General features: G+C 41.5%; 3 protein-coding genes across 4 annotated transcripts in view; 1 reads left to right on the forward strand and 2 right to left on the reverse strand.

Annotated features, from left to right (window-relative positions):
* The window catches only part of LOC311100351 (putative nuclease HARBI1), a 1,214,110-nt gene that overhangs the window by 214,198 nt on the left and 973,596 nt on the right, over positions 1-26,316 (reverse strand). The gene's annotated exons all lie outside the window — the stretch shown is intronic.
* On the forward strand, positions 4,414-9,482 carry rac3b (Rac family small GTPase 3b; the record flags this gene model as incomplete). 2 transcript variants are annotated; one of them, XM_084141251.1, is made up of 6 exons in its annotated part: positions 4,414-4,563; positions 5,874-5,945; positions 6,101-6,218; positions 6,418-6,480; positions 6,882-7,041; positions 7,933-9,482. In XM_084141251.1, exons 1-6 carry the CDS (start codon positions 4,529-4,531, stop codon positions 8,061-8,063), a joined length of 579 nt encoding a protein of 192 aa, XP_083997377.1. In that variant the 5' UTR covers positions 4,414-4,528. The 2 variants fall into 2 exon arrangements, with proteins under 2 accessions (XP_083997377.1, XP_083997378.1); XM_084141252.1 differs by having other exon boundaries at positions 4,471-4,563; positions 6,882-7,045; positions 7,933-7,993.
* On the reverse strand, positions 17,702-25,578 carry dcxr (dicarbonyl/L-xylulose reductase). The gene is made up of 9 exons (XM_084141249.1): positions 25,404-25,578; positions 25,093-25,195; positions 24,722-24,819; positions 23,431-23,588; positions 22,594-22,636; positions 22,366-22,465; positions 20,560-20,624; positions 18,229-18,346; positions 17,702-17,983 (listed from the first exon to the last, which is right to left on the reverse strand). Exons 2-9 carry the CDS (start codon positions 25,142-25,144, stop codon positions 17,880-17,882), a joined length of 738 nt encoding a protein of 245 aa, XP_083997375.1. The 5' UTR covers positions 25,145-25,195; positions 25,404-25,578; the 3' UTR covers positions 17,702-17,879.

Here is a 26,316-nt window from a genome sequence, read left to right on the forward strand (position 1 = left end):
TCTTGGTGACTATGGTCCCAGCTGCCTTGAGATCATTGACAAGATCCTCCCGTGTAGTTCTGGGCTGATTCCTCACCGTTCTCATGATCATTCCAACTCCACGAGGTGAGATCTTGCATGGAGCCCCAGGCCGAGGAAGATTGGCAGTTATTTTGTGTTTCTTCCATTTGCGAATAATCGCACCAACTGTTGTCACCTTCTCACCAAGCTGCTTGGCGATGGTCTTGTAGCCCATTCCAGCCTTGTGTAGGTCTACAATCTTGTCCCTGACATCCTTGGAGAGCTCTTTGGTCTTGGCCATGGTGGAGAGTTTGGAATCTGATTGATTGATTGCTTCTGTGGACAGGTGTCTTTTATACAGGTAAGAAACTGAGATTAGGAGCACTCCCTTTAAGAGTGTGCTCCCAATCTCAGCTCGTTACCTGTAAAAAAGACACCTGGTAACCAGAAATCTTTCTGATTGAGAGGGGGTCAAATACTTATTTCCCTCATTAAAATGCAAATCAATTTATAACATTTTTGACATGTGTTTTTCTGGATTTTTGTTGTTGTTATTTTGTCTCTCACTGTTCAAATAAACCTACCATTAAAATTATAGACTGATCATTTCTTTGTCAGTGGGCAAACCTGCAAAATCAGCAGGGGATCAAATACTTTTTTCCCCTCACTGTATCACAATCTTTGAAGCTTTTATGATTGTGCAAATCAAGTGAAATTGAATGGGCTGGGGCAGTCATAACATTTTGTCAGACGGTTATTGTCATGCAGGTAGCTGGGGCGGCAGGTAGCTTAGTGGTTAAGAGCGTTGTGGCAGTAACCAAACGGTAGCTGGTTCTGATCCCCGAGCCGAATAGGTGAAAAATCTGTCGATGTGCCCTTGAGCAAGGCACTTAACCCTAATTGCTCCTGTAAGAGCGTCTGCTAAATTACTAAAATGTAAAAGCCTGCCGGTCCCACCGGTAATTGACCATAATTAACATAAACACATTTAGCATCTCCAGGCCTACACTCAGCCTACAAGTCGCTGATGCGCACGCCTTTGGAACATCTACATTTAAAAAAAAGTCTAATAAATCCATTTAATATACACCATCAGAATAAATCCATAATTTATTTTAGTCAGGTCTAAAGAAACATGATATGAAGAAAATGTATTTCAGAAGAACAGAATATGAGTTGGCCTACTGTAGGCTATGTTATCTGGCTATGCTCCATGCCATAGACTGTAGGCTTGTTCATTTAGCTAACAAGATATGCTTATAAGTCCTGTGCCATTATTTTATATGATTTTATAGTAAGAAGAATATAATTGAATTTAGCAGAATAAAATAGAAAGGATATTTTTCCCATTACAGAGCGACTGCGCATATGAAGTGGCTATGTTGAGCGTAAAAGTGATATTTTGAAACATGTCTTTACTAATATGTAAAATTTGAATTGATTTAGAATGGCCCAATATCAAATGGGCAGGAGCAGGGGGGAAAAGACGTTATCTTTATGCACTCGAATAGCGAATAGAGGCCACGTGCTTTCCCGTTTTGTAGGCTACTTCGGTTTTATAGCAGAGAATATGCTTAATATGAGCAGCTGAGAAATAAATTTAAGAACACTTATTTCACTCCATGCATCAACCACTGTTTGAGAAGCAAGCTCTCGGTGCCCTGTTTGGTGATATTCTGCCCAAACGATGTATGTCATGGGCTCTGCAACTTGGTTCCTGCATCTACCCAGTGCTTAATTTGGGAAACCAAGTGAAATCTCTTCTGGAACATCGATAATAACATGTTTTCGCAACGAAACATATTTCACTAAACTGTTGATAGTCCGTCTGCGTGCTCGAGAAAGGAGTAAAGGACAGAGGAGCATGGTGGTAAGATATTATGTATAGCTAAAGGTTATGTGTCACCCAATTAATTATGAAAATATTAAAAGTGCCCTATTGCTAGGTTATTCAAAGTCAAATACAAATTCACTAATTGTAGGATAACACTAAGCCGCCATGCACAATCAATGATCCAACAGCATCGCCTAGGATATAAATTCTCTCCGAGACTCATGGATAGACATTTGGGAACGTAGCATAAGGCAACCAGTCCATCCAGTATGCATAATAATACAGTCCACACTCAAATGCGATTACTCGAATTTGTTTAATTTTGGAGTATAGGCTAGACTAATTATGTACCAAAAACACCTTAAATCAGTTTTGTTTTATGTTTTTCTGCCATGCGTAAAATGCGGTAGGCTATGTATTGTATAATGGCACACTCCTAATTTTAATTCGGGTTTCTTTTCTCGGGCTTAGGCTCATAAGCCTATGCATATGCATAAGCTCTAAAATGTGTATGGGTGTTGAATGAATCATCACCTTAGAAAGCACTGTCCATTTCGTTGTGTTAGGCTTTGAAACAACCTCCACAACAACCACTTACACTGTTTCAACCAGCTGTTGAACTTCTTTCTTCAAATTGATCATCACAGTGAGGTGAGTTTTAAAAGTACTATAGGCCTACTGTTTGTGTTTGATGTGTTTTTCGCCTGCATTTGCATTGATGTCAGAGTGGTTAGAGGGAAAATAGAGCCCTGAGTACCAGGTCATTAGGACCTGATGGTCGTTAGCAAATTGAGTACTACCAAAGCATGTCCAGAGTGCATAAAAGGAGATTACCATGTCTAAACGGTCACATGGGATTTTACTGCGGTCATGACTCGTGACTGCCGGTGTGGCAGTAATATGGTCACCACAACAGCCCTATGTGTGATGTATATTTTTCAATGTGTGTTTTTATGGTTTTTGCACTGCAGTTTTGGGATTGATACTGTGTTTTTTTAATCAATAAAAAGTTGGTTTTAGTTAAGTTTAGGCTAAATTGTTAAGTCATAAATCAACAAGATTCCCTATTTTTAACCAATGGTTGTTGTCGAACATTGGAGAAAAGACAAACTACTTAAAAGTGCAGCTTTTGATATTGTCAGGAAGAGTGGGGTGTGCCTGACTACACAAGCGGGCAATGCGTAAACGCACGACAAAATAGTTCATGTTTCAGATGCTTTTACTTCAGCTTTTAGTGTCTCTGGCATTCTAGTCTACAAGCCATTCAGGCAAGAGGGTGGTTAAAGATGGCGGCCACATGTAGTCTCTTGGGGCGGTGTGGCCTCACTGGCAGAGTTCGTAACTCTCCTTCTGAAGGAGCGAGAAACACAGTGTAAGTGGGAGAGTAGGCACTCTGTGTCTTCCTAACTGCTCCACTTGAGTGAGGTCCAGCCTGTACTCTTGTGCCAGTCAGTTGATTAGGGAATGCCTTACAGGTGTGCTGATTATAGTAATCCTGCACAGGTGTGTTGAGTGAGCAGAGCTGTGGTGCTGTCTTCGGCTGGCCTGGTGCTGAAGTTAGTGCAGCCTTCCACAGTGCTGAACTGAGTGCTGCAGTATGAAATAAATAAATAAAAATAATGTATGCACTCACTAACTGGATAAGAGCGTCTGCTAAAATGACTAAAATGTAAATGTAATGCTTACAACTGTGCTGCAGCCAGTGCCGCTGTCCATGGTGCTGAAGTGAGCGCACCTGTCTCCTGTACTGAGGTGGGTGGCTCTTTCCATGGTGCTGCACTGGGAATCCTTCAGCCACACCTATGCCCATGCCTCACGGTGCCACATATATCATTGATCATAACCTATTGCTGAAAAACATCTAAATCAATCAGGCAGGTCCTACAGAACCTAGTTTTGTCGCACCTGGACTACTGCCCAGTTGTGTGGTCCTGTGCGACAAAGAAGGACATAGGAAAATTCCAGTTCGTCTAGAACAGAGCAGCACATATTGCACTTAGATGTATACAGAGGGTGAATGTCATTTGTATGCATGTCAATCTCTCCTTGCTCAAAGTTGAGGAGAGATTGACTGCATCACTATTGGTCTTTGTGCTAGGTGTTGATAGGTTAAAGGTTCCGAACTGTCTATTCAAGCAGTTGGCACACAGTTCGGACACTCATCGGTACTACACAAGACATGCAGCCAGAGGTCTCTTCACAGTCCCCAGGTCCAGAACAGAGGCTGGGAAACGCACAGTATTAAATAGAGCCATGAGTACATGAAACTCGATGCCACCGCAGGTAACTCAAGCTAGCAATAAAATCAGATTCAAAAACCAGATAAAAACACAGACATTGTAATATATTTTGTACTGCATTTTGCTTTGCATTATGTATTGTATTATGTAGTGTTATGTGTATTATGTATTTTATTTGTTGTGTTTTGTTTCCTGTTGGACCCCAGGAAGGCAGCGGCTAATTGGGGATACAAAAAAATAGTAAGAGAAAGGGTAAATACAGTTCGGATGCTCACTGGCCCTTTAAATACGCTCGGCCTTTTCCGTTGTTTTCTGGCGCCACTCTTCATCGACCCCTTTCACTGCGGCTCGAAAGCTGAGCGGACTGGCCCGCTTCTCATCCAAATCACAGCTAGCTTTCATTGTGAAATATAAAAAACACTTCTGCTTTGTGACACCGCCTGCTCCTTCGCAAATGCAAGCAATTAAATGCGTGGTGGTCGGCGACGGGTAAGAATCTCATTGAGAAACGTAGAGATAATTTTCTTATCCTTTCTGTGTGTGTGATCAGTGATGCGATCATGGATGGGAGATGCAGTGTGTAGGAAAAGGGGCTGGGGCTCTCCGTTATATGGGAAGTCTTCTTTCTAAGCATTCGCTTGGAAATGCACGGCTAGGTTATAAAAAAAACAACGATTTTAATTCCGTTCATTTCTGGAATGTTTGTAATATCATGCAGGACGTCGGGGTGTGGGATGTGTATTTTTACGCTGAGAAAACGCCCAGGCTGTAGCGATGCTATGGGAAACACCTACTCGCCTCGTAGGCCGTCGGAATTATGCTTCATCCGTGACGATGCGGGCTAAGGAATCTCTAGGCGTTGTTTTATAAGAATCTGAATTTACAACAGTTTTTTCCCCCATGTGTGATAATATAAGGAATCTATACAGTTATAGTTTTGACGTGCCTTCATGCACGATCCATAATTAACTACCACGCATAATAAATGCATTTACAGTATTTGGGGGTTGGTATGAAAAACAGCAAATTGTATAGTAGACCAATGTAGTTATTTTACTATAGAAATAATTGATCCTATATCTATCTGAGTTTGTCTGTACTCCCCTAAGCCTAGGCTAAATGTTGATATCTACAGTGCCCTACTAATGCCAAATCCCTTTTGGAGGATTTCTGATGACTAGGGGTCATTAATCAATTAATTACATCAGTGCATTAGCATAATGTGTTAATATTGCATCTGCTAATCTGTCATTCCCAGAGCAACCAAGAGACTTTTAGTGGCCTGCGCTCACAAAAAAACTATTTTTCATTACCCCTCCCTCCTTTTCCCCTCTTTCCCAGTTCTCACACACACACACATTCTAACGCACACCATTCACCCCCTACCCTGCCATGCCACCATCAATCTGTTCATATCATTTTGACATACGGGATACACAGAATCATAGACACACACACCACTGTCACCAACCCTTCCTGTATTGTGTGTTTGTCGATAACAGGGATGGGGGCAGTAGAGCATGAGGGTGGTCGATAGTCCCCCAGGCAAAGTAAATGTAGGCCAGTGTCTGTGTGACACTTAAACTGAAAGAGAGAGAAAGGCAGAACCACACATACTGAGTATCAGCCTACCTACCTCAGCAGCTTTTTTTTTGTGTCTCGTTATTAGGCTTGTGTTTTTCTATAGCAGTGAGTAAGAACCGAGTGTCTCTCTCTCTCTCTCTCTCTCTCTCTCTCTCTCTCTCTCTCTCTCTCTCTCTCTCTCTCTCTCTCTCTCTCTCTCTCTCTCTCTCTCTCAGGGCCGTGGGTAAGACCTGTCTGCTGATCAGCTACACCACCAATGCCTTCCCCGGAGAGTACATACCCACTGTGTGAGTACACACAAACACACACACACACATGGATGTGGGTGAGTGAGTGAGACTAAGTCTGCTTGCCTCTATGTAGTGTTTGTATTTCTGACAAGTATACTTTACATAGAGCTTGCATCCAGATATAAAGAGATTTTCCCTATCTCTCTATGCAGCTTTGATAACTACTCTGCCAATGTGATGGTAGATGGGAAACCAGTGAATCTGGGTCTATGGGATACAGCAGGACAGGAAGACTACGACAGACTGAGACCACTGTCCTATCCACAGACGGTAACACACACACACACACACACACACACACACACACACAACACCAACCCATTACCTTTCTGTGAAGGATTGATTTGCAATCTACTATTCCGCAGCAGAGCTTTTCTTCCAGTCTGTCCCATGTGGAGTCAGGTGATTCCGTGGTTGGTTGATCTCAATGGTTTCACCCTAAGGTCTGTCTCTCTATGGTTCTCCCCAGGATGTGTTCTTGATATGCTTCTCCCTGGTCAGCCCGGCCTCCTTTGAGAACGTCCGAGCTAAGGTCAGTACTGAACCTTCCTGCTCACAGACACAGGAACAGGGGACCTGCCGAGCCTGACCTAAAGAAGCACATCTATAGCTCTCCCTGGTTCATGTTCTATAGCTACAGTCCTGTATAGAGAGAGAGAGTTTGGCCATTGTGGTTTCAACCCAAAAGCATTACAATGCTCTTAGATGACATCACACACCTTTCTGTGTGTCAAACTATCTCTCTCTATTTTTTTCAGCAGTGTCTAATTGTGTTCTATTTTATTCTAATATTCTGCTCTACTCTAGCCATAATAGTCCTATAATCCATATATGGCCCTACAGACTAGATTAGAGGTTTTATTTCAATAGCTCTGTTCCACCCAGCCTTGCTCTCCATCTTTGACCTAATGACCTTTACCCTCTGTGTCTCAGTGGTACCCTGAAGTGAGACACCACTGCCCCAACACCCCTATTATCCTGGTGGGCACCAAGCTGGATCTAAGAGATGACAAGGACACCATCGAGAGGCTGAGGGACAAGAAGCTGTCCCCCATCACCTACCCCCAGGGCCTGGCCATGGCAAGGGAGATAGGTCAGTCTGTGTGGGTGTGGGTGTCTGCCCATCCCCACATTGGGAAGAGCCAATGGTGGTGGTCTTGGCAAATTTGGATTCTGTTGTAGTTTTCCAGGAAGGAGCCTTGTAGTTTTTGAACTTTTGTAGGATTTTTGAATGGTCTTCAGGGCAAAAACATAATAGTAGAAGTAAATTAATCAACAAACACAAATATAATTTTATGTATATATCTTAAATGACCGTGTTTTCACGAATTTGATGATATAATTGTGAAGCCCATTCAAAAGATTAGGGGACATGATATATCTTCTCAGTAGCCCCGTGTAGCTCAGTTGGTAGAGCATGGCGCTTGCCACCCCAGGGTTGTGGGTTCGATTCCCACGGGGGGCCAGTATGAAGAAGAAGAAAAAAATGAATGCACTCACTAACTGTAAATCGCTCTGGATAAGAGCGTCTGCCAAATGACGTAAATGTAAAATGTCTATATTATACGGTATGCTATTTCCGTACTCCTGAGTGGCGCAGTGGTCTAAGGCACTGCATCGCAGTGCTAACTGTGCCACTAGAGATCCTGGTTCCCACGGGGGGCCAGTATAAAAAAATATATATTCACTAACTGTAAGTCGCTCTGGATAAGAGCGTCTGCTAAATGACTAAAATGTAAATGTAAAATGTAAATGTAATGATACAGAAGTAAAGCGCAAGGCGCGGTTACTTTCACAGGGTTTTATTCTAAGCAGGAAGTGACCCGCTGTGTGAGATGATGTCATATTGCGGAGTCTGGGATAAAGCGAGTTTGTCAATTAAGCCCTTTATCTACTTACCCAGAGTCAGATGTTTTTTCTTCTTCTATTGTTTATAGATGTGTAATAAAGGTGTTGTTGTTGTTTGTGTGTGTGTGGTGGTTAGGTGCTGTGAAGTACCTGGAGTGCTCGGCCCTGACCCAGCGAGGGTTGAAGACTGTGTTTGACGAGGCCATCCGCGCCGTGCTCTGCCCCCCGCCCGTCAAGAAGAGGGGCAAGAGGTGCACCGTGTTCTGAGGGCTCTCATTGGTCCAGGAGAAACAGCCAACATGGCGGCCATCGACATGACGATACGTCTGGTACTACTAAAACATCACCATAATGACCACTACTTCTCTTCGGGACGAATCCTGACTTGAGACACCACGTAATGGCAATTTAACTGATGTTTGTGTAAATAACACATTCATGTCTATGGAATATTTGATCTTAAGTTAGGATTCGGCCCTAATGGAAAGAGAATTACTGGACTTTTTTTTTTTTACAGTAGGAAAATGATTTGATCAGGTGTAAAGATATGCGTTGTCAAGTTGCCATTTGTTTGTTTTACACAGAGGAAAGCACTCCTCTGTGGTCAGTTAAAGTGTCTACTCTCACTCATACAACCCTCCTCCCTCTCAGTCTTGTTTGCTTGAATTGATACAGGACTCAAAACAGCCTGTATTGCCTGAGTAATGCCTCTGATGGAGGTGCTTGCATGGGTCTAAACAATCTGTCTTCATTTTCCCAACGTCCTTTGTATATGTTAATTTGCATTGGTGTGTGTGTGTGTGTGTGTGTGTGTGTGTGTGTGCTTGCATGCATGTCACTGTATGTGTGAGAGAGTCAAGTTTCAAGCATTGTCAAGTTTTTGGTACTATTTCATATTGTATTGTAGTGATACACAAGACTCTGCAACAAACTGTCGACTCAAAAAAGAAAAGGGAAATGGATGATCACAAGCGTGGTCTGTTTTATGTGTTACCCAAACTAAGTCTAGTAATGTCAAAAATAATCATTAAAAAAAAACTTTGAGGAGGAATGCATTATGGATATATCTATTTATTATGTACCTGAATATTTTTCTTTTTAATTCCAGACAATTCAAAATAAAAGGATAATAGTAACTCACTTTGAATCTAGAGGTATCATATTGCAAAAAAATATAATTAATTAACCAGTGCATTTCTGTGGTTGTTGTAGACCTGCAGTATAACTGTATGTCCCACTCTGGTGGTGAGATACAGAACTGCAGTCTTCTCCATCATGACGTTTTTGGTTGGCATAGCAACTGTGTGGTTGAATAATGTGTCTCTGAGCCTGTCCAAGGTGTCAATACTGGCTTTGGGTAGAAGTTTTCCTCAGGCACAGATCTAGGATCAGTTTACCATTCCTCAATGCAAAACTGGTCTTAGATCAGTGTCTAGGGGTAACTTCATCCTATTCCTTAATACTGTAGATCAGAATTCTGAAAAGCTACTAAAACTACTACTGCATGGATATGAACTGGTGATTCGAGCCCGTTGTTATTAAAAAGAAAGCTTTTTTTTAATGCACTGGCAATGTACTGTAAGATGACTTGTATAATGGTTTAATTGTTTGTCTTATTTTTTATGACTTCACATGTCAGTGTCGTGAAATCTTTCAATTTTGTATAATAAATACAAATGTATATGTAACAAGTTTTTATGTCAAATGTCCTGAAGTGTACTAGTGTGTGTCTAAATGATTTTATCATTCTTTGCAATGTGTGTGTGGGTTTTCATCTTCTGTAAGAAATCCCATCTCCTGGTCCCAGACCAATGGGATTGCTTTCTGTCAAGATGAAGTTCAAGTCTGGTTATTTTGCATTCTTACAATTTTCTGATTCTGATTAATGGAGGAAGGACTCCAGTCCAAATACTAAACTCTTCCCCTATCACATCCATTGGTTGTCCAATCACAATCACAGCGGCTCTCCTCCTGGCCTTGGTCCAACACCACACCTTGTAAAGGTACAGAGTAAACATACTCAACCAGTACATTTTCCCACTTAGAATCATCAATACTTCTAGAGAAACAATACGGATCTCTTATACTCTGCAGCTCAGTCTGTTAGTGTCAGCTCCAACATGGCAACATCTGTGGATTCCATTAGTTGTCCGATCTGCTGAAGGATCAGGTGGCTATTCCTTGTGGACACAGCTACTGTATGGGCCGAAATTAAGGACTGCTTTGACCAGGACGATCATAAGGGTGTCTACAGCTGCCCCCAGTGCAGACATACCTTAATCCCTAGGCCTGTTCTGAACAGAAACACTACTGGCTGAATTGGTGGAGAATCTGAAGAAGACAGGAGTCCAAGCTGCTCCTCCTGCTCACTATTTCGCTGGACCTGGAGATGCGGCATGTGACAACTGTAGTCGGATAAAACTCAAAGCTGTCAAGTCTTGTCTGGTGTGTCTGGCTTCTTTCTGTGAGACTCACCTCCAGCCTCACTATGAATCTCTTGCCTTTAAGAAGCACAAGCTAGTCCAAGCAACTACAGAAGATCTGCTCTCGTCATGACGAACTGCTGGATATTTACTGCCGCAACGATCAGCAGTTTATCTGTTATCTGTGTACGATGGGTGAACATAAAGGTCATGATACTGTCTCAGCTGAATCAGAAAGGACTGAGAGACAGGTAAGGACAGAACTCATTATTACTGTTGCTGCTTATTCAGATTATTACTGTGAACATTTTGAAACTAGTAGTCACTTTCTGTATGGCAAAAAAAAGAACAATGGATAAGATAATTAAGATAATGACATCTATTCTGGCGGTAGAGAGATAAGAAAGAGGTGAATCATCACATTGTTACTGAAGTGCTTTCAGTTACGGGTTTTTTCAATAACTTTGGCACATTTTCCCAATGTAAGTGGTATATTTTCAAAACACTAAACTGATAACATTTATAATGCCCCCTATCTTATGTTCAGAACCTTTGATTTTGCATTAATTGGGGTTTCACACATCTTTCACCCTTGAGTCATTCATGCAAAATCTACTTTTTCCGTAAAATACCATAAGAACGTTTAGTTTAATCACCAATACAACAGATAATCATAGGCTCCCCATTTAGTCATTTTAACCATTTAATCCGATACCAAAAAATACAAGATATAAATTTCAAAACAGTTTTTTAAAAGTGATGGTTAGAAATAATAGTAGAGGGTAGATATAATTTTCCATACAGTATTTGATTTAAACGTTTTTTAAATAATTTGAATCCATTGGCAGGTTGTGAGCATGTTGAGAAATATGTCAGTCTTACAATTTAATTATCCTTATGCAGAACATATGTCGGACAAACCATCAGAAATAGGGTATTGTAAAGCTGTTGGCTACTGTAAAAATGTTGCACGGTGTTGTATGCCATTTCTGCCCAATGCAACATTGTAAAAGATCACCTTTTCTATGTGACTTGTCATTTAACTCTGAAAGTGTAAAATGTACACTATTTTCAGTGAACATATGAGTCCCACTATGCTGGTGATAAATAACACTTTTGAAAGTGTTAAAGATTTAACTCTGTTGCAGGGTTCCCCATTTTACTCTTAAAGTGTTCAAATTGTGGTGTTTGTTTCCATAGCTCTACTGTAGAGTAATACGCAACACCTACAGTGTCAAACATAACACTTGATTTAGAGTAAACTGGACTCCCTTTACTTAGTGCTGACGCTGTTACACTTTCTCAGTGTAAGAAATGAACACCTGTAGTGTTACAGTAAATAATTTTGGGGTTTTGTTTTAACACTGTATGGTGTAAAGCAGGGGTGTCAAACTCAATCAGGTAAGGACCATATTGAAAAAACAAAGAATTTGTTGGCCAGACATAGCCTATTATGTTTGTTTTTAAAAAGCGTGCATACAACTGAGACGCAAACTGGCCATTGTTTTATTTAAAAAAATATGTCCCTTTATGTACATAAATTATTAAAACAAAAGAAGAGATAATTAATATTTGTCCAGCCTTAGCTGCTATGCTTGCAGATGTGCATATTATGCTGTGAACCTAATCAAAAAGTATTTAATAACTCAAAATAAAAAAACATAGCTAGGTTGTTGTAACATTTAAACTTAAAACATGTTTTTTTTTTTTATGTGGCTGCATGGATCACTGCTGCGGTTGAATGCAGCATTACTGTATGATAGTGGAGGCTGGTGGGAGGACCTATAGGAGGACAGGCTCATTGTAATGGTTGTAATGGAATTAATGGAATGGAGTCAAACACGTGGTTTCCATATGTTTGATGTGTTTGATACCGTTCCATTAATTCCGTTCCAACCATTACAATGAGCCTGTCCTTCTATAGCTCCTCCCACCAGCCTAATTTTTACATTTTACATTTGAGTCATTTAGCAGACTTTATTATTTTTTATTATTTTTTAGCAAAAATTATTATTTTTATTTTTATTTTTTCATACTGGTCCCCTGTGGGAAACGAACCCACAACCCTGGTGTTGCAAAGCCTCCTCTGCTTTATGGTGCACTGAAAGGGGCGGTTTCCAGGAAACAGATTAAGCCTCGTCCTGGACTAAAAAGCAGTGGTCTAAAGTACTTAAGTAAAAATACTTAAGTACTCCTTAAGTAGTTTTTTGGGGTTTCTGTACTTTACTATTTATATTTGACAACTTATACGTTTACTTCACTACATTCCTAAAGAAAATAATGTACTTTTTACTCATACATTTTCGCTGACACCCAAAAGTACTCGTTACATTTTCTATTCATAGCAGGACAGAAAAAGGGACAGGAAAAAGGATGGGGAAAAGAAAAGAAAAATGCCCCTACCAACTATAACCCTACAACCATTAAAACCTCACCACTATTCCACTACCTGGCCCTATATGATCCTACACCAGGCTGGCAGCCTGGGAGGATGGGGCACTATCGTTCAACACACCTTGGAACTCTTCTGCAGTAAAATCTCGTACACCAAAGCCACCGCAAAATCTATTTTCTGTGATTTACGTTCCATTTCTGCAGTACAGTTGATAACCATGGCTATGAACACTAAGAAACCCACCTTACTGAAGCACATGTTATTCCTATCGGATTGCGATCCGCCAATATAAATGTAATAATAATAATAAGAAGAAGAAGCTTAGTCTTCCAAACCCCGCTGTCAATCTGACTCTGGCTGGATTTCAATAAGAATTATGTGACTTGCAGGCCTGATGTGGCCTGTAAACCGTGAGTTTCAGGCCACTGTATAAGGGTAAAACTAGGGCCTCAAAATAAAGCCTTATGAAATACGTGTTGTATTGTGTTAAATAATAACATTATTATGATAACATATTCGCAAGGGATCTCACTTGGTGAAGGCCACAGGACTGGACCGATCTTCCTCTACTACTCTCTTCACTGCCTCAGCATTCAACACCTTCTGTACTACTCTGATCCTGGCAACCTCAACCTGCCTTTCTCTCACCGGACACTTCTGATCTCCAGCATCATGGGTACCCCTACAGTTAAAACACACAACTTTTTCCACCGATACTACACATTCCTTTGGTGCGGACAGCCCACTCCCTCTGGATGGAAGAAACACAAAAGAATCATCACGAGTCCACTTGAAGTTACTTTCACCTACTCAACAGTCCCCAAACTCTTCTCCACCCAACCTGACATGACATATGGATCAGCCAGAAGGCAAGGATCCATTCTCTCCAAAAATCTCACTCCCACTGGGCCAGAATCATATTTGTCATCCTTTCCTTTCTTCCCACTCTTCACAGGCACATAAACCTCCACACCTTGCAGCTCCGTCATCCTCTCTCTTCAACTCCATGTCACTCTCCTCAGTTTCACGTTCTGAGCTACTAAAGTACGGTTTTCCATGTAATTTAACATCTGAATCCACACTAGAAATGTTACACAGAAAAATCTACACTATGTAACACTGGAATATTTGCTGTGTAGCACATAGAGTGAGTCTTTCCACTTCGTCCTATTGAAGCACACTGGCTGATGGAGAATGATGATGCAGTATTTACAGCCACATCCATATAGGATTTGGTTTTACCTTCCAAAATAAATTTCTGTCAAATTGATACATAAAAAATGTAGAAATCTACAGTGTTCAGCAGTTATCAAACAATATACGTTAACTAGGCACTACATTTTTTGGTTCAGTGGTTATCAGTTTTGAGCAGTTTGATTAGGTGATAGTTAATTAATTGTATTGTTAACAAATGACAAGAAAATCATATCAAAAGTAAAGTGAATTTTGAAAAGCAGATACTTAGATTGAATATGCATCCAAATTAAAGAGTGATTTGGTCCATTGAACAAGTGACTTTGTGAATTTGTTTGTTGTACTCAATCAATTTAAAATGTGCTTAGAGGTTGGAAACATGAGCAATTTTGATGTTCTGTTTAGATTTTTGTGCTTAGAGTTGTGAAGATATACCACATACATGTACATGTGAAAATATACCACATACATGTACATGTGAAGATATACCACATACATGAAAATTACAGCATAAAGTGCTTATCATAAAGTCATGAAGTAATTTCAATAAAAACAGTTCTACAAATGAACTAAAATGATGTGTTTCTCTACAGAGGCAGCTGGGGGATACAAAGCAGAATTCCAAACAGAGAATCCAGATGAGGGAGAAAAAGATACAGGAGGTGAGACAGGCTGTGAAGTCTCTCAAGGTGACTGTTGTTGACCATTACGTGTCCACTTAACAGATAGTCATATGTAAAAGGGCTTACTCCTAAAATGAAGTGCAGCAAAACCTGAGCCAGTGAGGAGCCCATGACCACTTTCCAATCCCACTGAGCCCCACTGTGGGAAAAGGCCATCAGGGCCACTGAGCTGATCCGTTCCATTGACAGAAGGCACTCTGAGGTGAAGGGGCTGATCAGAGCCCAGCAAAAGGCTGAAGTGAGTCGGGCTGAAGGACTCCTGAAGCAACTGGAGCAGGAGGTGGCTGAGCTGAGGAGGAGAGACGCTGAGCTGGAGCAGCTCTCACACACAGAGGATCACATCCACTTCCTCCAGGTAACATCACTGGCTCTCTGTCCACAGCAGCAGGTGTCAATGCTGAAAGTGGAGAAAATAAAATTCTCAACCATCCTCTTTTCCCTGATCTGTCTCTGTAGAGTCTCCAGTCTCTCTGTGTCCTTCCTGTATCTGCCTTACCCAGCATCACTGTCAACCAACACATCTCCTTTGAGGATGTAAAGAAATCCGTCTCTGAGCTGAAAAAACAACTGGAAGATATCTGATCTGTGGAAATTGCCAAGATATCTTTACAAAGTAGGGATATTTCCAAGATACACTGTAAATCCCAAGGCATTTTTAACTAAAATACCTCTAGTAAGTTGAACTCAAAGTTAATGAAAAGTCATTATTACTTAAAATGTTTATGTGGTACTGAATCAAAACTAAATGAGAAGTCACATCAACCAAAAACAAATAAGTTATGATAACAAATTAACTTATTTCCCAGCATGCTCTACTGCAGGTGGATTTTTTTGGAATAGATTTTAATATCTGTGTTTTTGCATGTACATTGAGTGATTGATTGATTAATCTTATGCTACACAAATATTTTTTTTAAATACTGGTTGAAGGATTTCCAGGAATCTTCCAACAGGGATTTCTGGAAAACCTGGGAAAGTTACCAGAATTGTGCAACCCTACCTGTAAGTCACATTATGCTCGCTTGCAAAGTGTAATTCTGATTGGAATCCAGCCAGAGTTAGGATATCCAAAAATTGACATTTTTATTCACCTGCAACCTGCATTCATAATGACTGCCAGGGTTAGGAACAGTGTGAGGAGACTACCTAAACCATTTAATCTGGAACAACCATTTCAGTAACGCGTGCAAAAAATGTAACCAAATGATTGGATTAGTTTGGAAAAATATGTTATTCGTCATTCGTCAATTTTTCGCTAGTTCGGTTTCCTGCAGTGTTTTGCTTTCACAAGATCTGAAAATAACTGTTTCTGGATGCGATTTTGTGAGACACACATTCTACATGACATTAGCAAGCTAGCTTGTTTACAACGGGCAAAAAGTTCCACGCGAATCGCCCTGCTGTGTCACAATACCTGGTACCATGGTCCTGGATCTTGGACCCGCTACACACGCAGATCCAGGAATGGTTTAAGCCAGGGTTTGTTTGCGTTTAACACATGCCTTATAGCGCGGATCAGGGTACCAAACGCTCTAGGACCTGGATCATACAGAGATATGTGAAAGCGCCTTTTGTGTAGCATAATATGAATCAATCAATCACTCAATGTACATGCAAAAATACAGATATTAAAAACAATTCCCAAAAATCTACCTGCAGTAGAGCATGCTAGGAAAAAAGTTAATTCGTTATCATAACCAAAAGAAATGTGTTGATGTGACTTCTCATTTAGTTTTGAGTCAGTACCACAATAATTGTAAGTAATAATGACTTTTTATTGACTTTAAGTTCAACTTACTAGAAGTATTTGAGGAAAAAAATATGTTTTATAGTGTGGGGTTTACAGTCTATCTGATATTACAAAAAATCTGCATTATCCCATATAATCTCTGTATTTTGCTCCGTTCATCTTTCCCTCGATCCTGACTAGCCTCCCAGACCCTGCCGCTGAAAAACATCCCCACAGCATGATGCTGCCACCACCATGCTTCACCGTAGTGATGTTATTGGCCAGGTGATGAGCGGTGCCTGGTTTCCTCCAGACGTGACGCTTGGCATTCAGGCCAATGAGTTCAATCTTGGTTTCATCAGACCAAAGAATCTTGTCTGAGTCCTTTAGGTGCCTTTTGGCAAACTCCAAGCGGGCTGTCATGTGCCTTTTACTGAGGCGTGACTTCCGTCTGGCCATTCGACCATAAAGGCCTGATTGGTGGAGTGCTGCAGAGATGGTTGTCCTTCTGGAAGGTTCTCCCATCTCCACAGAGGAGCTCTGTAAGAGTGACCATCGGGTTCTTGGTCACCTCCCTGACCAAGGCCCTTCTCCCCCCGATTGCTCAGTTTGGCCGGGCGGCCAGCTCTAGGAAGAGTCCAGTGGTATCCTGACCATCCAGACAGATTTACCTACTACCCCCAGGTGTTGTGTAGAAAGGGTCTGTCTGGATCCTGCTACTGGTAGGTAAAGTGGAGCGGGGACTGGGTTTATATAAAGGCATCAGCAGGAGAGGATGGGGTAAAGAGTGTTGTTTTGGAGAGAATGATCAGTCCTGGCATTTGAGGTGTCATCCCTCTGGCTGCAGCTTTCGCCACAATAAAAAAAGACTGTCATGTGTTCTCTGCTCTTCCAGACTAGTCGTGTACCTGGACTACTGGGCAGCATCTCTGACCTTATGACCCTCAGCCACATAGTCCAGACCACATTCACTCAGCCCCTCTATGCTGGGTTCAATGTTAATGGATCTGTGAAGATACTGACACCAATACTTTGATGAACCTTGACATTAATACAAACATGTTATATGACATGCTTAAAGTATCCATGTTATAATATTAAAATGAGATATCTTAAGAAACTGACTGTTCCACATTTGAATTCTGAAAAAAATATTGATACTGTACTACTGAAAAAGTGCTTCTAGTCCGTTATTGATGAAGAAGAACGCTTTAATGCACTGGTAATGTACTGTAAGATTGTTTATCTTATTTTTTATGACTTCACATTTCAGTGGTACAAAATATTTATATGTTTAATAATAAATACCAAATGTTGTACTGTATTGTGTTTTGTAAACACATTTTTGTTTGTGTCATCATACTGCATTACACTAGTCTCATCCAGCAGTTTTGTCTATAAGCGAACACACACCCACAATCTGCAACCACAATTTGCTAAATAAATTCAATTTTTTAAGATTACAACAAACAGGGCAGCTCAAAGATTCATTAAGGTTTTATTGTTCTGGGTGATACATGTAATCAGTAAAATAAAACAAAATCAAGTCTGAATATAATCAGTGATTGAAGAGGAATGAAAAAGGTACTAGTGGACACCATGGAAACATGGGATATGACTACGCCTGCCAATCAAGAGGTAGAATGAGAAGGTGAGAGGTTAGCAGGCCAGGAAGCCTCCGTCCACAGGCAGAGTGACCCCGTTGGTCATAGAACTCTTATCGCTGAGCAGGAACAGGATAGAGTTCACCACATCCTCCACCTCTGCAGGGAGGAACACACGCATGCACACACACACACACACACGTCACCATATAATAATACACACTCACACAACCATAAAGTAACAGACACCCACATCACCATGTGCCGCTATCACATGATTAAGAGTGTGGTTGGGCAGTATATGGGTGATCAGATGTCCATGGTTAGCTGTGTTAACAAAGACGAGTACATCTAATATACAGTATATAAATAACATATTAGTAAGAAAACAACATGTATGTGACCTGCAAATCGTCCCAGAGGGATGCGTGAGGTCATGGTCTTGGCCTTGTCAGGGTCGCTCCATCCCAGTCTCCCCATCTCAGTCATTACGACTGTGGGGTTCACACTGTTCACACGGATCTAGCAAGAAACAAGTACACCACATCAATCAATACTTATCAGTCAATAAGGCAGGTAACCTAGCGGTTAAGAGTGTTGGGCCAGTAACCAAAAGGTCGCTGGTTCAAATCCCCAAGCTGACTACGTGATAACTCTGTCAATGTGCCCTTGAGCAAGACACTTAACCCTAGTCACTCTAGATAACCAATACATGCCTAGTGAAGGTCTTCACATTTTTGCTGCCTTAAAATTCAATAAAAAAAATATTACATTTGATATTTTTTGCCAGCTTTCCAGTGAAAGGAAAAGTATAGAACATTTCTGAATTATTAAAACAATTAAAATGAAGAGATTCTGAATAAGATTCTACCAACACTTCAAAAAGTAGGTTAAGTAGGTGACCTGCGCATGTTCATCTACTCCAAAATAAGTCCAGCATCCGAACAGTGCACTGTGCACCCGCCATTTGAATTGAAACAGAGATATTTTACAAACACCATAAGTCTGATGACATTCAGCCTACAAAGTGTAGTGTATTCATGGTACCCAACAAATGTTACAATAAAAAAAAGAAACAAAAGGTATACAATTATTTCTCATTCGTGTCTATCCGTGTTTCATAATTTTCCTTCAATTAGCAAGAGGCTGAATCTATTTCACCAGAGAAAGCATCAGAGCAAGGCAAACAGCGCCCCTCTCTCTTAGTATGTGTAGCCCATGTATCTGGTGCCGTCTGGCCAAAATAATATGACATGTCATACTCCTTTTGGCCATACAGACTCAGATACATGGGCTACACATATATTTTTACATTTACATTTTTGTCATTTAGCAGACGCTCTTATCCAGAGCGACTTACAGTTAGTGCATTCATCTTAAGGTAGCTAGGTGGGACAACCACATACACTGAGTGTACAAAACATTAGGAACAATTTCCATGACATAGACTGACCAGGTGAATCCAGGGGAAAGCTATGATCCCTTATTGATGTTATTGATGAAGGGGAGGAGACAGGTTCAAGAAGGATTTTTAAGTATTGAGACAATTGAGACATGGATTGTGTATGTGTGCCATTCAGGGGGTGAATGGGCAAGACAAAAGATTTAAGTGCCTTTGAACGGGGTATGGTAGTAGGTGCCAGGCATACCGGTTTGAATGTGTCAAGAACTGCAACGCTGTTGGGTTTTTCCACGCTCAACAGTTTCCTGTGTGTATCAAGAATGGTCCACCACCCAAAAGACATCCAGCCAACTTGACACAACCGTGGGAAACTTTGGAGTCAACATGGGCCAGCATCCCTGTGGAATGCTTTCGACACCTTTTTCTGAGGGCAAAAGGGGGTGCAACTCAATATTAGGAAGGTGTTCCTAATGTTTTGTACACTCAGTGTATCTCAGTCATAGTAAGTACATTTTTCCTCAATAAAGTAGCTATCAGCAAAGTCAGTGCTAGTAGGGGGAAAAGTCAAGTGTGAGTGTTAGTTCACGAAACGGGGATACTCTGAAGAGGTAGGGCTTCCGATGTTTTCTGAAGATGGGGGGGACTCTGCTGTCCTTGCTTCAGGGGCACCGTTTTGCTCACTTGGATGCTTTCTCCGGTGAGATTGATGAGGCTTGCTGTTGGTGCGCGTCTTGGTCAGAATTATCAATATATTCAGAGACGACCTATCAGATCTCAGAATTTCTGGGGGGGGGGAGTGGAGTTGCCAATCAGATTTCAGGGGAGGCCGTAGCCACACTGGGACACCCACTGCTCTTAGGGCAACATATATCCATCGTTTTTTGTCAAAATTTCTCAAGCTCAGTAAATTTGGTTGATGGGCAGTAATATTCAAACCTTGTCTCTGATTTTCAAACAGATTTAAGTCAAGATGGAGACTAGACAATTCAGGAACACTCAACACCCATTGGAAAGCCATTCTGGTATCTTTGGCATAAAAACATTTGTAATTGTCCTGCATGAAAAATAAAACTATCCCAGGGTTAGGTATAAAGAAAACTGAGGCAGGGTTTCCTCTAACTTTTTATTGGGGCTTTGCTCCTTTCATGTTTCTTTTGATCCTGACAAACTTCCCAGTCCCTGCCGGTGACAAGAATACCCATAACATGATGCTGCCACCACAATACAATACAACTGTTGCAGACAGAGATGTAATGTACTGGTTTGACATCAGAAGAACCATGTGTGTCTTGATGTGTGCTCTCTGCTATTGGGTCAGTCCTCCTGTAGTTACCTGATAGGGTCCAAGCTCCAGGGCCATAACCTTAGTCAGCATGTCCAGAGCTCCTTTAGTGGAACCTGCATACACAGAAAGACAGTATCCATTCAAATATCAACTATATCAAGATTTAATGAGTTCACTGATATAATGGCACTATAGCTGCTGTGTGTTTTGATGGGATGTACAGTGGGGAGAACAAGTATTTGGTACACTGCCGATTTTGCAGGTTTTCCTACTTACAAACATGTAGAGGTCTGTAATTTTTATCATAGGTACACTTCAACTGTGAGAGACGGAATCTAAAACAAAAATCCAGAAAATCACATTGTATGATTTTTAAGTAATTAATTTGCATTTTATTGCATGATATAAGTATTTGATCACCTACCAACCAGTAAGAATTCCAGCTCTCACAGACCTGTTAGTTTTTCTTTAAGAAGCCCTCCTGTTCTCCACTCATTACCAGTATTAACTGCACCTGTTTGAACTCGTTACCTGTATAAAAGACACCTGTCCACACACTCAATCAAACAGACTCCAACCTCTCCACAATGGCCAAGACCAGAGAGCTGTGTAAGGACATCAGGGATAAAATTGTAGACCTGCACAAGGCTGGGATGGGCTACAGGACAATAGGCAAGCAGCTTGGTGAGAAGGCAACAACTGTTGGCGCAATTATTAGAAAATGGAAGAAGTTCAAGATGACGGTCAATCACCCTCCGTCTGGGGCTCCATGCAAGATCTCACCTCGTGGGGCATCAATGATCATGAGGAAGGTGAGGGATCAGCCCAGAACTACACGGCAGGACCTGGTCAATGACCTGAAGAGAGCTGGGACCACAGTCTCAAAGAAAACCATTAGTAACACACTACGCCATCACGGATTAAAATCCTGCAGCGCACGCAAGGTCCCCCTGCTCAAGCCAGCGCATGTCCAGGCCCGTCTGAAGTTTGCCAATGACCATCTGGATGATCCAGAGGAGGAATGGGAGAAGGTCTTGTGGTCTGATGAGACAAAAATAGAGCTTTTTGGTCTAAACTCCACTCGCCGTGTTTGGAGGAAGAAGAAGGATGAGTACAACCCCAAGAACACCATCCCAACCGTGAAGCATGGAGGTGGAAACATCATTCTTTGGGGATGCTTTTCTGCAAAGGGGACAGGACGACTGCACCGTATTGAGGGGAGGATGGATGGGGCCATGTATCGCGAGATCTTGGCCAACAACCTCCTTCCCTCAGTAAGAGCATTGAAGATGGGTCGTGGCTGGTTCTTCCAGCATGACAACGACCCGAAACACACAGCCAGGGCAACTAAGGAGTGGCTCCATAAGAAGCATCTCAAGGTCCTGGAGTGGCCTAGCCAGTCTCCAGACCTGAACCCAATAGAAAATCTTTGGAGGGAGCTGAAAGTCTGTATTGCCCAGCGACAGCCCCGAAACCTGAAGGATCTGGAGAAGGTCTGTATGGAGGAGTGGGCCAAAATCCCTGCTGCTGTGTGTGCAAACCTGGTCAAGACCTACAGGAAACGTATGATCTCTGTAATTGCAAACAAAGGTTTCTGTACCAAATATTAAGTTCTGCTTTTCTGATGTATCAAATACTTATGTCATGCAATAAAATGCAAATTAATTACTTAAAAATCATACAATGTGATTATCTGGATTTTTGTTTTAGATTCCGTCTCTCACAGTTGATATGATAAAAATGATAAAAATTACAGACCTCTACATGCTTTGTAAGTAGGAAAACCTGCAAAATACTTGTTCTCCCCACTGTATGTGTTACGCTGTCTGGTCCCTCTCTGTGTCAGTGACTTACAGTAGACAGTGTGGTCTCGGAGGGCACACTGAGACGCCTGGCTGGAGATGTTCACTATGGAGCCTCCTGTTCCTCTGGCCTTCATACCCCGGGCCACGATCTACACACACACAGAGAGAGAGAAAGAGAGAGAGACAGAGAACGCACAGTGAGTATGGAGAAACTGTTAAGTATAACATATAACTATCTTACAGGGAGCCAATTCCATTTCTGACAGCCTTTTCTTACCTGAGAGACATGGAGGGCAGCCTTCACGTTGATGTTAAAGGATCTGGTAATAGGAAGGAATCAATACATCTTAATGGGATTTATGAGATATTCCTATTAATGTCCAGATATAAAGCTATGTTTGGAATATTTCTGCTGTGTAACTAGCCACCTGGAGGTAACACAGACATACCTTGTTTATTTAAACCATGTTATCTGGAAAGCTATTTTTAAACCATGTTTAAATGAACAGGTCTAATATGTAGGTCTAATACAAAGTCCTTATACTGAGTCTTGAGTGACTTGTGTTTCACTTCTATAAATATGAATTACAATCACAACATGATTTAAAGCAGTGGTTCTCAACTGGTTTTGCCTCGGGACCCAAATTGGCCCAGGTTGTCTCAGTTGCAACCCAATATTCACATTGCGATACAAAATCATCAAAAAGCTATTTTTAATGCAATATTGATAGTAAATGTAGCAATTTATATGACAAGGGATCAACATTCCAACCATTTCCATTGTCAATAATCAATTTTGCCCATATTCTTGATGAAGAATGTTAGTAAGCTCACTGGTTTGAGACCAATAAAAAAAATCTACCAAATACGCTAAATAGCGCTGCTAAAAGCTCTATTGAAAATACAAAAATTCGGACAAATTGTTTTTAAAATGTAGATTCATTATCATTTCTACACACTTTCTACCTGGCTTTAGTAGTTTAAGTTCAGACTGGAGTATTTTTCATTTCCCCAAAAAAATTATAAAAATGTGTTGTTGTTTTTTCATTCGAAACACCCCCCCCCGCCAGTTGAGAATTGCTGATTTAAAGAACAGCAATGAGTGCGTCTTTACATGTCAAACTGGTCGGGGGTGACCTCTAGGAAGGGCTGCAGCATGGCATAGGCTGCGTTATTCACCAGCAGATCCACATTACCGCCGGCCTCACGTAGCGCCTCCTCTGTGGCCCCCCAGTCCCCAAGGTCCACACACACTGGCCTGATGGACGGACACTGCAGGGAACAACCAGCACCAGAACCAATCACATAGAGAGAAAAGACAACAGAGAGAAGCACCTCAACGAATCACCGCAAAGAATCTCCCATCATCTCTCGTCACGGAGCGGAAACAATGGGACATGGAGGTGAAAAGAGCAGCGGGGAAAACTAGCTAGCCTCTAATGATATGCGTATATGGCTAGTGGAGAGGAGAGGTCCTATAAGGGGACAAAAGAGCAAACAACGGGGGGTCAGGACCCTGAGCAGTGGAGGGGGGCTGGGCTTGGGGGATATGAGGGTCGTAATGCACTGGAGGCTCCTCAGAGGAGGAAGGGGAGGACCATCCATCTTAAATACAAAACCTAGGATGCTCATGGTTCTCACCTCCTTCCATAGACTTACACGGTAATTATGACGACTGTATAATGTCCTCCAGCCTATCAGAGCTCTTGCAGCATGAACTGACATGTTGTCCATCCAATCAAAGGATCAGAGGATGAATCTAGTACAGAAAGCATAAGCTACAGCTAGCTAGCACTGCAGTGCATAACATGTGGTGAGAAGTTGACTCAAAGAGAGAGAAAGACAATAGTTGAACAAGTTTTGAACAAATTAATTTCTTCAAAAATTAAGGAGAAGCAACAGAGAGAGAGCTAGCTATATTTTGTTTTATTTTTTCACTTTCACTTACTTAGCTAGCTAATGCAGCTAGCTAATTTAGTCTACTCAAACACCTGGCTCAAACCGAGAGGAATGCTATTTATGTTAGCTAGCTGGCTAAGGCTATCCAACACTGGAACTCTTCCAAGTCAAGATCAGCTAGATGCAGGCAAGAGTGTGCAAGGCGTTATTGAAAGTGTCACTGTCTGTTACCTTGATTACTCCAATTTGTCTCTTGACATGTGCACCTACATTATAAACTTTCATTCTTAGGCTAGGTTGTAGCAACCTCATCATGGGTATAGGGAACATTTGAGTATCACATTTAGCTAGATGAATGAAATATGAATGACAGACATCCAGTATGCTGTAATAGAAATAAGGCCATGCTCATTAAAAAAACCACTTCCTCCCCAATCTTAAACAGCACCGACCACCACTGTTGTAGGGGTATGGGGGGTGTTTATGAGTGGTGCAGGGGGGGTTACCTCCAGAAGAAGGCTATCCAGGTCAGCCCGCGTGCGTGTGACAGCCACGACCTCTGCCCCGCAGCGCGCCAGAGCAAGCGCTGTGGCCCGGCCGATGCCTGTGTGAAAATATCCATAAACACAATGACCATTACTCACTGGAGAGCTCAGTGTGACGGCCAACCTGACACACACATTTCGATCGTGTTTAGGTTATTCGGTCACCCACAAACATGACAGTGGTTCTTTCAGGACACATTGGATGTTGCTTAGTTTGAGCTCAAAACAACATGTACAAGTTTGGTTTACTTATCCTAAGTGCATTTGGTTGTATTTTTGCAGCAAACCAGACGTTGTCACTGTTTCTTTAAATATGGTGGTAGTTTTCTTACCTTTTCCTGCCCCGGTGACTATGGCCCGCTTGCCTGCGAAAGATATTTCCATGGCTCTTCAGACCTTCACTGCGAATTTATGGGTCGAGTCCTCTGAATTCAGCTAAATGTTGCACAATATGGAGAGCAAAGGGTGAGAGATACAATGCAACACAACAGCCAATCCCCCATGCGATAAAAGCAAAATCGAAACTACATGCCCTCCCCACTTTCAAATATTTAGAAATTTCGCGTTAAAGTAAATCTTCTTCATTCTAATCGTTATATGAACAGTGCAAGATATATTGAGCTCTATAAAGTAATTTATTTACCCGGTGGTCGCTAGTTACGACAGCCGCAAAGTCATAAACCCCGCCCATTTGTACAATATATCTTCTTAAAACGTGATTTTAAACCTAACATTAACCACACTGCTAACCTTATGCCTAACCGTAAATTAAAACCATAAAGCAATTTTTTTATTTGACTTTGTGGCTGTGGTAACTAGCGGAAACCAGTCTCCTCGCGGATGTGGTGTATGGAGAGTGGACAGACGGCTCCACTTGAAAGAAACAATGTTGCACAAAAAGGTAATGGACAAAAAAGTTACTGTTCCTAGTTGACCACTAGAAGCAACGGGTACATAGGCATCATAATATTAAATATTGCATCAGAACAGAGTATTCAACAACCAACATCAAATTCACTGTAAATTAATATTTACAATCCATTATATGTATGTTTTTCATGTGTATTTAGAGATAGACTTTCATGTTATAAAATATCATCTCAGTAAATCAAATTGTGCAGGCCAAAGTCAATAAAACTTAAAGTCTCATGTTTTAGATTGAGACTTGAAACCAGCAGTTCATGCTTGAAAACCCACAAATGTTGCTGAGTTAAAGCAGTTCTGCATGCAAGAGTGGGCCAAAATTCCACTGTATAATTTACAATTTTCAGTCCCTTCAAGACAGGCAGTGGAATCATGCACTAGCAGCACAATGACTCTTTGTTGTTCTGGGTCTGTGACATATCTCTCTCTCCCCCTCCCCCTCCCCCTCCCCCTCCCCCTCCCCCATGTCGCTCGGAGTAGGAGTGCTGATCTAGGATCAGGTACCCAGCTGTCTGTATAGCACTCCTACTCGGACATGATTTATTAAATACGGCCATGAGCATTTGTCTCACTGAGTTATCGCATTCTCCAATTGAGTTTCAGTCAGAGAGAGAAATTACCCCAGTGCATAA

The sequence above is a fragment of the Coregonus lavaretus genome (assembly GCF_964263955.1).
Source record: "Coregonus lavaretus genome assembly, chromosome: 25".
NCBI lineage: Eukaryota > Metazoa > Chordata > Actinopteri > Salmoniformes > Salmonidae > Coregonus > Coregonus lavaretus.

What these genes read in the sequence shown, in the direction of transcription:
- dcxr (XM_084141249.1), bottom strand. Translation starts at nt 25,144, where the DNA reads ATGGAAATATCTTTCGCAGGCAAGCGGGCCATAGTCACCGGGGCAGGA. An exon ending in ACCCCCGACCAGTTTGACAT is followed by an intron (nt 22,637 to 23,430) that starts GTAAAGACGCAC and finishes TCCTATTACCAG; the next exon opens with ATCCTTTAACATCAACGTGA. An exon ending in CTGCCCTCCATGTCTCTCAG is followed by an intron (nt 22,466 to 22,593) that starts GTAAGAAAAGGC and finishes GTGTGTGTGTAG; the next exon opens with ATCGTGGCCCGGGGTATGAA.